Source organism: Camponotus vicinus, unplaced genomic scaffold, assembly GCF_025532165.1.
Source record: "Camponotus vicinus isolate PSW18456_S1 unplaced genomic scaffold, iyCamVici1.0 SCAF_8, whole genome shotgun sequence".
In the NCBI taxonomy this organism is placed as follows: Eukaryota; Metazoa; Arthropoda; class Insecta; order Hymenoptera; family Formicidae; genus Camponotus; species Camponotus vicinus.
Genome location: NW_028141980.1, coordinates 11,804,680 through 11,817,888, shown reverse-complemented (window position 1 = coordinate 11,817,888; position 13,209 = coordinate 11,804,680). Strand labels below are relative to the sequence as shown.

General features: G+C 36.0%; 2 protein-coding genes across 12 annotated transcripts in view; one reads left to right on the top strand and one right to left on the bottom strand.

The window, feature by feature from the left end:
* The window catches only part of LOC145975691 (uncharacterized), a 113,734-nt gene extending 105,036 nt beyond the window's left edge, over positions 1–8,698 (bottom strand). For 5 of the 8 annotated variants that reach the window (XR_014440052.1, XR_014440053.1, XR_014440054.1 and 2 more), the window contains exons 1-4: positions 8,610–8,698; positions 8,168–8,523; positions 7,749–8,100; positions 6,842–6,888 (exon numbers count right to left, since the gene is read on the bottom strand). Coding sequence is in view for 3 of the 8 variants with exons in the window: in XM_083106352.1 (XP_082962478.1) it covers positions 6,842–6,888; positions 7,749–7,793 (92 nt within the window). In the remaining 5 variants the exon portion in view is untranslated. Of the gene's footprint in view, positions 1–6,841; positions 6,889–7,748; positions 8,101–8,167; positions 8,524–8,609 lie in introns of those variants that run through there. The other 3 variants (XM_083106352.1, XM_083106351.1, XM_083106350.1) reach the window with 3 other exon arrangements.
* The window catches only part of Tmtc2 (Transmembrane O-mannosyltransferase targeting cadherins 2), a 265,630-nt gene that overhangs the window by 165,264 nt on the left and 87,157 nt on the right, over positions 1–13,209 (top strand). Inside the window, exon 1 of one of the 4 annotated variants that reach the window (XR_014440051.1) lies at positions 8,485–8,680. The exons of 2 other annotated variants lie outside the window; for them this stretch is intronic. Coding sequence is in view for 1 of the 2 variants with exons in the window: in XM_083106343.1 (XP_082962469.1) it covers positions 8,571–8,680 (110 nt within the window). In the remaining variant the exon portion in view is untranslated. Of the gene's footprint in view, positions 1–8,484; positions 8,681–13,209 lie in introns of those variants that run through there. One more of the 4 variants, XM_083106343.1, reaches the window with a different exon arrangement.

Here is a 13,209-nt window from a genome sequence, read left to right as displayed (position 1 = left end):
TACTTGACCATGTGATTAATGGCGCTTTCTAATTTATGCAAAACCGTAATCGCACATCTATGTCGTCGTGTAGAGGCGACACACGAGAGCATGAAGGGTTAAAGATCGAAGCGTACATTAATCACGATGATTAATACATCGTTTTACGCGGAAGGCCAAACACCTCGAAGTTACACATTAATAATTATACTTATTTCGGAGCGTGTAATTAATAGCAGTGAGAATGAAATGGATTAGACACGACTACCGAAAATTACACGATCTTACGACAAAAAGCTCTAATATAATTTTAGACATGTGAATTTACCGAAGATTTTTTTTATTACATTATATTATATAAGCCACAGTAAATAATTAATTATTATTCTAATATTCTATCTAAGTCACAGTAGCTGAAAAATGAATTGCACACAATACAGAATTAAATACAGATTCGATTTAATATCTGAAAGGCGGGCGCAAAATTGAATCTAAAAAAAATGTGATATTCCGCATTTCTGCCGTGAATGCAATTCGTGTCAACCGCCGAGTACCAGTTATCGTTAGCAGCCTGCCAGGTCGCAGTATAATCTCCGTTCGTTTCCACAATCTATTCAAAGACATAATCACCGGCAAGCGTAGCGATTGCAGCTCCGGCATTATTTCGACAGTTTACGAACTCCGATTTCCCCCTCGGCGCGCGTCTTAAATACCGTCATTCTCCCATACTATCGCGACTTCCACCCGCACACGTGAACACGCCATTGATCTCTATAATGACCGATTTAACCATCATGAATGAGCGAGCGATCGTTCGTAAAACGATGTGTATTATTGAAACAATCGCAAAAGCATAGACTTTATCAATCAATTATATAGATTCAGAGACCTAGGATATTTATTATATGTATTATCTCGAAAATAAAATATATATAATTAATAATAAAATATAATAAATATCAATAAGATGTGCATATCGCAATATTAATAAACAAATATATCTATTAGTAGGAGATATAATATTATTTAGCAAACAAGAGAGCAAGAAACTGTCCGTTATATTTAAAACTTAATTTTATTTAATTCCAGAATAGATTTATTTTTTCTTTAAATAAAAAAAATATATTTTTATTTATTTATATGTACATTTATACTTAAGTACGTATTTCATGAAATCGCAACATGTGTCGTGTACAAGAGGCGTTGCGATAACGAGAGGCGTTTATACTTTTGTACGTGCCGTACAGACAACTGAAATTCCGGACGAAATCTCAAATAATGATCGACGCGACGAGCTGACGTACAACGAAACGAGACTTGGAGAAATGAGATCGAGCGGAATGGAGCCTGCTATGCAAAAGCGCAGAAAGGCGAGGCGGATGACTTCGTGCCGAAAGGCACGAGCGGGTTATTCGCCAAATGGAATACGTATAGATCGCGCCTTGCTCGCCGGATTGGGGGACGGTGATCGATGGATGGTAGGTGGATTGGTTTCACCGGGATCGACCGTTAGGAGATTGACCTCTGTCAGGGGTTTCTATTACGACGTCCTCGAGTCCTGCGGCGTACGAAGGAACGAGGGGTCGTACCCTCTTCCCCACGCGAATTCGCTTCCTGCGAAAAGCCTCGCTCCGTCCTGTCCCGTTCCTCTCAGTAGCCACGATTTACGCTCGCCGATTTTCACGCCCTTCTTCGTGAAACGGAGACGCGTATATATTATGCGTGAAAAAAAAACTTGACGCCGCGGGCTAACTGAAAGGAGCGGAGCTTATAAAGGCAACCCCGTATTCGTTCCTTCACAGATTTGTGAGACAGTTTCTTGCGACGTCTTGCGATAAATCATGCGATCTTAGAACGAATGCCCCGGTATTGAAATTCAGGATGACATAGATACATCATGAGATTAGCTTTATCCATGAATTACTTGGCGAAATTCTAAATGATGCTTTTTTTCAACGCATGACTTTTTCAGGATATATATCATCTTTTTCAACTTATTTATTTTTAATATCAAATAAAGAGCTAACTTGAGAGAAGCTTAATGTCATATCAAAAATCAATTTCCTTTTTATATTCTTCTTATACGAAGTATTAACACAAAGTATAATTTATAAAAGTTATAACATATCATCTGCATTTATCACCATAAAAGTATCATCTAGTATTTAAGTAAAAAGCTACGAATTATTAAATAGTTTTGTTGTTAATTAATTTTCAATTAAATTAATAATAATTTTATTTTGTTTCGAATTGTTCGATAATTAAGAGTAATCTCAATATTAACAATAGTTGATCAGATTGCCATTGCGAAAGTATCGACTGTGAAATTCTTCAAAAGATACATTGAACTTCTTATGTACTTACGTAAAGGAACGTTCTGTAAATCGTACATCACGAGACTCATCTAAACGAGAACGCCGCGTCTTCCGATTTAGCTCGCAACGTGCTCTAAATTGCCGGCGAATAAAATTCGATACGTCGTACGGTTATTTCCGATATACGAACGCTATATGTATTTTCCACGATCAATTTGAAAGAACCGCTTCCGAGAGATTGGATAACTCGCGTTATTCCGAGGATGCACCAGTCTGTGGATCTTATCATGCCCGACGATGCATAGCGAATAATAGCCCGCGTGGTTTCTCAATTGCATAAACGAAAAAAAAGAGAAAGAGAGAGAGAAAGAGAGAGAGAAAGATAGAAGCGAGCGAAATATTTTAAACGAAATATTTCTCAAATGATATATATAATTTCGCACACGTAGTTTAATTTTAAATTGCACACACACATTTTGCGTCATATAATATTACATTTATGTATAATCTCTCTTTATATATTTAATTTTATATATTTAATTTTAATTTTAAACTGAGCCAGTAACTTTAAAATTATAACGAAGAGTGTCAGAAAATATCAAGACAAATATGAAGAGGAAAGATTCTTTAGATGTAAAGATTCATTCTTCATAATGTATTCTTTTACTTTATACTTTATATAAAATATCACATATTTTGATATTAAATTTTCTTTTAACTATGACGAAAACGTGCACCGAGATCTTGTTATCGCGATATATGGTGGGCACATCGATAGATTATCGATATACATACCGATCAGGCTACTTCTCACCGCTTCATTATGTCCGTGGCCACTATCGGCTGTAGTCCCGATAACCCTTTTACGTGATGAAGCCCGGCCTGAAGTTACACCACCATAATTACCGTGAAGAGGATTAGACGACAAAATAGACACGCGAAATAACACAAGAGCGAAATGAGTTTTCGAGGCGATTTGATGAGATTAATTGATCCGCTTTGCTTAATAATTATCGCCCCTCTCCCTCTTTACTCGACGTACCATTTGCGGGCGCGACACTTTGTCGCATCTGTTTCGACGGCGCGACTTAACCCAAATTGCTTTCCTGAAATCGATTACAGCCGGCGTAACAGCGTCGCGACGCTGAATTTCTATTACCGGATACGATTCCGAGTCGAGCCGAAAGCGTCGCGTCGAAAATTTACACGAATAATTTTGACGTGCCGCTCTTATCGTTGATAAATGTCCAATGAAATCTAATATAATCCACGTTATATTACATTATACATTATTGTACGCACCTATCGCGAACACTCGATGTAAAATATATTTTGTAATTATATCAAAACGTAATCACAGTGAAAAAAGAATTTTCACTGATTATGTATTTCGCGGATGCATAATTGTTACTAATAATGATTAATAATGTGTTAATATATTATCGGTCGTATATTAACAGATTTTTACGTCATTATATTTTACGTATAAGTGACTTCAGACAACACATACAAATAAGAAAACATTTTTCTTCTAAACAAGATATATTTTTCCTTTAATGGTCGTATAACGAAAGATTGGTGGTTAAAGAAAATATTTCTAAGTAATATCTTGATCATCGAAAAAATAAAAAAAATAAAGAAAGAAACATTTTTCCTTTAAAGAAGAAACATTTTTCCCTTAATGGTCGCATGAGGGAAAAGAGACTAATAATATCGTTAAAGTAATATCGTTAAAGAAATATTCCAGATAATCTTGTTACTTCCAGATAATTAATCATTTTATCTGTTCGGGAATCACGCGTTATCTTCGATGAAATGTAACATACGGCGTTAATCGAAATCTGCTGCGAGGCACGTTAATTCCGCGGGATGAATGAAAGACGCTAAGAGAATCCCGGGCTCTGGTAATACGTACGTTCCAGTGTTTTCGGCGCTCGTCACCGAGTTTCACCGGGTCGTGATTCCTACCGATCCGCTCGCGAAATCGCACGAGGAAAATCGCGAAATGGAACGCTGGATCTGCTCGAGCGCGTCGACGGCGGGCTGCGGTTGAAGGTGCACCCCGTAAGAGACGCCCGAAGGATGGAATGAGTTTTCCGGACGATTTAGTCAGGTATTTATTTGGCCTCCCCCGCGCGCCACCCCCTCATCTCTTACCGACATCTTCGCGGTTCTCGCTCCCGAGACTATCTTCCGGGAAATGCCTGACATAATGTAGCATCGTCGAGCTATGTGCCTTTCCCTCTCACCCTCTTATCCTCCTTCCCTCATCCTTCTGTCGCTTTTCCGGTTTCCCTCGTTTTCCGCCTTTCTATCTTTCTTTTCGCGGTAACGTCACTGCCTTTTCTCTTTCCATCCATCTCTTCTCTATCGATTCTTATACTGATCTTTGAGGTGGAGTTATATAAATTGTTTTTAAAGAAAATACTAGTCCGCCACATCTTTCTTTCACGTAGGTTTCACATATTTATATTACATAATAATAACAATAATAATATCCGTATACACAATCGCACGTATACACGCTTTCGATTACGTCATGTATGCGTATAATAAGAATTCTTCCTGCCAAATATTTCTTTTTAACTTATTTTTCGTTAAAATTATAAAATATATCAATATATTCCTCTCAGTACTTGAAAATATTAGTCGCGTTATTTATTTTCTCGCATTTTTCTCGAAAAAGAACTCACGAATAATTTTCTAAATAGAAACTAAGTGAATGATAGAAATAATAACATTTACGGCATTTATTCACAGATTTTATGCATTCTGACTGGCATTTGCGTTCAAAATATCAATAAACACAAGCAACACGGAAAATATGAAAGAATACATGTTGGAAAAAATATGACAAAATTTTAACGACTAATGCGCTGCTTCCTTTTCACAGCAAAAAATATTTCTATTTTTGTGAATATACTGATATTTTGAATTAGGATAATGCTATTAAATTCTTAAAAGCATCTGACGCATATCCATGTTCATCATTTTATTTTATTTTATTTTATTTTAATCAAAAGATTAATTTTGTAAATTATTTATTAACACGTAATCATATCTCTCACATTCCGGAAGGATTTATCCCTAAAACAAGTTTATATCGATTTGCCGTTCTTTATATTTGTTATCTTTTCTTTTCAATATTTGCATTCCTATCTTTTCGCGTGTTCTTTCGACATTTGTAAGATCTACGGTAAAAATTAGAAAAAGAAAGTGCAAGGACTCGGCGGTTAGCGACAGATAAGAGATGAGAAAGAGAGAGAGAGAGAGAGGGAGAGAAAGAGAGAGAAGGACAGTCTGCAAATTGCCATGCACCGCATCATCCCCTGGGATCGTGCAGCCAGGTCCCGGCGAAGATGCGGCGCCGTATCGTGTCGCGTTCATCGGTGTGAATTTCTATCAGTCGCGGCGACGAAGACCACCTTATCGCGCAATAGGGAATCGAGCTACGAAATTCGATCACGATCGATTATATCGAATATATCTCTACGCTGGAACTTTAATGTCATAAGTTATTGCAGAAACCTAGTTTGAATATAACTCGACGCTGTAGATATAACTTCGATATTTATAATAAATGTTTATGGAAATATTTACTACAATTGTGATTTAACAGTTCGTGATTGTTTTCTGTATCCGATATAAAATTCACGATTTTTCTGTGAAATTTAAATGTGTCAGATATCGTGATAAATCCCTTGAAGTGATCAAACGTTAACAGACGAATACTTATTGTTAGCATTCCGATGACGCGTTTCACCTGCTGACAGTGATCTTCGTGATATCGCGTGACAAAAGAATAACTACGATTATAAATTTGACACGAATCGCGTGATATACCAAGCATTCTGCGAGGAAACATGGAGACGAGTGCAAAGTGAAAAATGCGTTACAAACGGCGTTAATTGTGAAAAAAATCGATTTGATACACGAAATGTAATCGAAATGTCGAAACAAATCGTGAATCTATTTATATTTAGAGCTGTAAACCTATTTAAAGTTTTTTAGCGAGTAAACGAATGTCGCTCTATTTTCGTCGCGGTCCGTCTAATCAATACGAATTTTTATTTATCGGAGGATTAACGACTCTCATTCGAACCCGAATCGAAATGTGTGCGTTCTAACGCGGGAATGGAAATGATCGCGGGTCAGAAGTTTACGAGATCGCGTGGCCTGGGAGAGGTTTTCACCACGTTGCAAAAAATTTCCATTTGCGATAATACTCCGGGTTCGCGCAATGGCGCATAATCGATTTTCTCACTGCTCGTCGTAATGTAAAAAGATAGGGATATAAAATTTTTCCCTCTAATAACCGTTACACTATTTGCTATGTTATGAAACAAATATTTTTCCATCTCTTTCTCTCGCTCTCTCTCTCTTTTTCTTAATTTTTAAATGATTTATTCGACTGTTCTGCTATTGTCATTAAATTCTTATTGCTCTCTTGAACTCCAATTGATTAATAAAATTATTCTATTTTCTTGAAAAATAGCGATCATATTTTGCAATAATTCCGATATAATAAAAAGTAATTTATCACTCACCGCAACAGCATCTGACACACAATGGCAGTGTTGTACACAACGTTGATCTATAAAATATAAATACAAACATATTTAAAATTATATGTTAAGAAAATATCAAAAGGAATAATCAATATATTAAAAAATAATTACGCGCAATTAAATTTTACATTCGTCTTTTAAGTAGATAATTAGTAGAAAATTTTACGCAAATTCTGAAAAAAGCCTTTTATAGATATAATTATTTATAAAATCTAAGAAAACAAATCTTCGATATGAACTTTCATATAAATAATCGAAGCAAAATTAAATAATATGAGAAAAATATTTATAAAAGTGTGTAATATTTACCGCGATTATATTTTAAAAGCGACAGTATACATAACTGTTATTTTTAATATACTTTGATATACTATTACAATATTTTTTCGCCGCACGAGTGACAATGACTGCATATTAATAGTGCGTTACATTTTGCAAAATTCGATATTCGTTTCTTCTTCGTTTATTGAGGTAATGCACATCGTGTTTAAAAAATATTCTACACTATACGTAACATCACATTCACTAATGTAACATCAAATATACTTATATGGGTTTTAAATATCGACGGCGATACGATTCCATGCCAGTCAGTGACAGGTGTATATTGCTCTATTTGAGATTTATATAAGAATATTTAATGTTACGTCAACGTGATGATGTTAGAAGTAATGTACAGGACTTCAGCTATTAATTCCACTCGTATAATATCGCGAATTATCGAGATAAAATTACCGATGCTACTTGAAAATTTTACAATCAAACCACAGTAATAAAACACGACAGAACTGAAAATATATAAGATCGATACAAAATCGACACATAGAATTATGCGACATTGAAACGCGTTTAATTATTAAGTCCATGTAAGAAAAAATAACCTTACCAAAAGATTAGATGGAGTCCATCGAAGATTAGTCAAACTCTTCATTGATGAAGCATTTTTGATACACTATATGATTACACTACATGAGCACTATATGATACACTTTTTGGCGCACGAAACTTGATTGAACAATAATAATCTTTCTGTCTTTCTGTCTTTCTGCGCGTCGCTCCCTATCCTCTTATCCTTCGCAACTTTTTTGTGTAATGGTGGATACTTCAGGTGTGACGTCATACGCGTCAAGTGGGCAAGATCGCGTCGCTGTTTACAGCGACATCTAACCACGGTAGTCGTATCTATCGCAGTCGCCCGAATATAACTACATTAAACCGCACGTATTTAGTGACGTAATCTATAAAAGCAAAAATTCGGTTTGTTTTCTGTGGCGTATAACGCGTTATGTTTATACACGTGATCACCTTGTTGTCATTCATGCGGCGAGACACGAGCCCGTCCATTCGCATTCTTCTTCGAGACACGATCGCGATAGGTAAGTGTGTTACACAAGTATAATGATATTCTTTCATGGCGCACGAAACTTGATTGAACAATAATAATATTTTTGTCTTTCTACGCGCCGTTCCTTACCCTCTTATCCTTCGCAACTTTTTTTTGTGTAATGGTGGATACTTCAGGTGTGACGTCACGCGCTCGCATACGCGTCAAGTGGGCAAGATCGCGTCGCTGTTTACAGCGACATCTAACCACGGTAGTCGTATCTATCGCAGTCGCCCGAATATAACTACATTAAACCGCACGTATTTAGTGACCTAACCTATAAAAGCAATAATTCGGTTTGTTTTCTGTGGCGTGTAACGCGTTATGTTTATATACGTGATCCTACGTCCTATATACGTCCACCTTGTTGTCATTCATGCGGCGAGACACGAGCCCCTCCATTCGCATTCTTCTTCGAGACACGATCGCGATAGGTAAGTGTGTTACACAAGTATAATGATATTCTTTCATCTGCTCCTTCGCTGTTACGTTTCTTTGCAGACACCTTTAGGTTAAGTTATCATGTTTTATTAATATATTTATGGATTCGCGGATGATAAAATCTATTTTAATAATATTTCATATATTTCATATATTCGAAATATACTTTACAATTCTTCTCTTTTGCGAATAAAAGCATTAAAAATCAAACAAACTTTCGAGAATAAACGCGCATATTTTTTTTAATCTCGCGTATTTACGAAAGAGAGAAAAAATTCTTTTTATATATGTTTCTTATATTTTTCAACTTTATTTTCCAAGAAAGAATTTTAATAGAAACTACTATGTGATTATATTAAGAGTAATAGTATATAAATAAAATAAACGATTTTATTGTAAAATTTTCATTTAAGAAATATTCTATATATTATATAAATATTATATATTATATAAATATTATATATATTATATAAATATTATATATAAATATTTTAAATATTAAATATTCTACATTAAATCGTTTAAAATATTCTTGGGACGACAGTGGTAACTCGGTTTGAATGTTAGCAAGGTAATAGCAAAATTGATACGCACGTAAAAAATGCAATATTAATTTCATTGTAAAATTTTCATTTAAAAAATATTCTATACATTATATAAATATTCTAAATATTAAATATTCTACAATTAAGTAATCTTAAATATTAAATATTCTATATTAAATCGTTTAAAATATTCTTAGGGCGACATTGGTAACTCGGTTTGAATGTTAGCAAGGTAATAGAAAAATCGATACGCACGTAAAAAATGCAATATCGTCATTGTTGAGTCTCATGCAACATGTTCGATCAGTATTGGCATTTTATCCAGTCATCCTCGTGTTCCCGCTCTTAACATCGATCTGCCATAGAAACTAGATGTAATCGATTGGATATCTTTCCTTTTCGCTCTTCTCTATTGCTCGGTCCTTGCTTTGTCGCATCCCCCCTCGTTCCTGCACCCCTTGCTCTCTATTACACTTCCGCCATTCTTCCGCTCTTTCATAGCGCCGGCACTGTATGCGAAAACCGGACGAAACCACGGACGGAGATTAATCATCCGTCGATTTTAATATCGCGATCGCGCGTGGTATCTACGTCCCCATCCACTCGGGGCAAGGTAGGGACAGGGAAAGGGAGAATCATCTAGCTCCCCGTAATTTATTAATTCATTTCTGCGCGCTTGGGGGTGCCCAATAATTCTAATTTGACCGCGGTCTTTATCGCTCTCCGATTCGACCCTCGCCCTCCACGAGAAGGAGGGTGTAAAATTGAATCGGCGTCGTCTTACGTAAGTCGATGAGGCTTAAAGGGGTCGGACGAGTATTAAGTGACTCGATTGCGCAGGGAAGGAAGAGCGAAAAAGTCGAAAGAACGCGAGCTACTCATCCCACTTCCGAATCCATTTACGTGACGTTCCTTCGCAAGTCGCAGGACGAGCTTCATTAATGTCACGCTCGCGTTGTCATAAGTGCGCGTGGATATATGTGTGGGTGTCCACGTGCGTCAACAAGAGTACACTCGCTCTGCTAATGGCTCCGTCGACCCGCGAACGTTTACATTTGTCATATGCGACACGTGAAGAACACGCCACGTTTTTTCGGAGATTATCAGAATGAGACATTTTGGAGATATTTCCTGCTCTGGAAAAAAGGTCGTTTTTTTAAATAAAATATAGATTTTTGGTCCATGCTTATGTAAGCTTAATGCGCTGTTTTTTAAGATGACTTTAATATAAAAGCGAGTGAATTTCAGCATCGAGTTTGAATTTTGTAATTATACGTTTCATGATTTTTAGCAGAGATAGTAATATCATAATTTGCATTTAAACTCATCTGTGAAAAATACCAGGATATTCGCAGAAAAATAAAATTTAAAGTGCGTGGTGTAAAGAGGACGGATATACTCGAACAATTACGTACTTCGCGCAAAAGTTAGAAAAATATTGTATCCCTTCGTGCGCCCGAGACGAGTTTCATTAACGTCACGCGCGTTATCGTGAACTGTTGTACATACCTACACGATGTCCCGCTGCCCGGCGTCTTTATTTCTTGCGCGGATTTCAAAGAAATAATCCTTCATGCAAATATCCCAGTGCCAGTGTTGAAATCGACCACGTGCAAACCATGATGACAGAGTGATCGATCTCTAAATTGTCGGATGTATCTCGTTCATCTACACGCGCCATTAAACGCGCGCACGTCGGTGCGACTACGACGTTCATTATCGAGATTAAATTTCGACGTTGATTTTCTCGTTGATTTTCGCTCCGGCATGCGATGTATTAATTTCGCCGCGTCATCTCGCAATCTTACGGATGAAAAATTAAGAATTAAAGTCAAATGAAAGATAGTGCAAATCGATAAGCAAGATAAAAATTCCGTACAGAATTTTTAAATCAAAATTTATATCTAATATATCTTTTCTCATCGTAAATTTTTGCTAGCTATACACACAGGATTATCAGACACATGATAAATGACGATATATTAAAAATATCTCTCTTTTACACTTTCTTTTTATTTTTAATATAAGAACATTCCGAATTTTTTTCTATCTCATTCCACTCACTCTTCCTTACATCACTCAGCCAGGCAGCTACGTCAAAATTCAGGCTCCGCGACGGAGATTACTCCCGAATTCAATTGCAAGGATGCGTGGGTGGAAAGAGCGACTTACTTAGACGCTTCTCGTTTAAGCGAGGCGGAAAATCGGGGAGCGTCGCGACAGAAAAATAACTCCTAAACGAGGCGGGTGCGACGACACCGGCGTGAATTTTCAGAATGCTGCAATCGGCATGAATGGGGATTAATTGATGGCGCCCCCATCCTGGTCGTCGTTCGCGCCTCTCGCCGAGAGATTTTACAAATTTTCATTACACGCGAGCCAGACGGTGGCGAACGAAAGCTCCGCGAAAAAGAGTCGAGGACGCGCAATCTCGATGACTCGCGTCCGAGGACGAGCACAGCTTTACGGACAAACTCATTCCGACATAACAAATTATTCGGGAAAATGCGGCGGGAATTGTGCGAGAGCGACTAACAAGAAAGTAATTTGGTGTCGCGCGCGTTTTACGCGATGTCCTGAATTGTACGGAGATTTTTTTGTGCGAACTCGGCACGAAATTTATTTTGCAGATTAATAAAGAAGGTGTATACTTTTAAATATGCATCCGTGAATCATAACACCTAAATATTTAACGTTCGAAAATTCCAATAATCTACTTGTGTTCTCTTTAATTAGAATATAAATTTTATTTTTTAATCATTTATTTATTAAACTTTCCATTGTACTTCAATTATTTAATATAATTTTGATGATTATACCTTCTCCAATTACGAATAAATATTATAGCATTATGGTAGGAAATCTGATTAATAATTCTCTCAATTTTAAAAATTGAGAGAAATATAAAATATACAATTTATATGTACGAAATAATATTGTATTTCTATGTAACTTCAAATATTTATTATTCAAATATTTACTAATTATTTACACACATACATACAAACTTAATTAATATTATATAATAATATTATAATTATAGATATAACAAAATATTGCATTCAGATTTGAAAGAGAGAAAAGAATTGATAAAAAATAAAGAAAAATTCTTTAAAAACACCACTCTAAAATAAGTACTAAATTAAATATTTTGCTATAAAATATTTTCTTATATACATTTCTGTTTCCAAAATGACAATTACTTTTTTGAGATGACTTTCTAAGAGAATTAAATAAAAAAATTATATATACATAATTAAATATAACATGCATGTAATCCAAGATGAAAAAAGATATTTAAAAGTGTACTAAATGAAAGTGGGAGCTAAATTTTAACTTGTTCGAAATTGCAATGTTAAAATTATGCGACGCAAAATCGAGGAAACCTTCTCGAAATCCTATTTTCTCGATGATATAGATTCTCCCCGAGAGTGTAACCTTTGATATCGGGATCTGAAGACGAACCGAAACATCGAGTTCATCGATACCCATGAATATTGATCAGCCGTCGATTAGAACGCCTTTTCGCCCGAGGCAAAGGATCGTCTATACGATCCGACGAAGAAAAAGTTCGATGAGGCGTAACGAGTCGTGGCGTACTTTTTGCAAATCTTTTTATAGATCCTGTCCAACATAGAACCGCGTTAATTGGATAAAAGTAAAGACGAGAATAATGAATTATATAACGTATCGCGTTTTTAATTCACATACGAAAATCCTCCAGAAGCGTCTGAAATGATTCAAGATGACAGAAAGTTTCCTCCGACATGGCGTTAAGATATAAATAGACTTAGCCGCGTAAAATGTTATCGTTTAGCTTTATTCATTTTGCGAAGGTAGCGCGAGGCGCTTGTGCACATTGTTGTTGCGGTAATCTTTTTCCTTTCTTTGAGAGAATAAACGGATTTAGTCGTGTAAGGATTCAATTATGTTCTTTCGCAAAGATAAGAAAGAATTTCTTAATGTAAAAGTGCGAT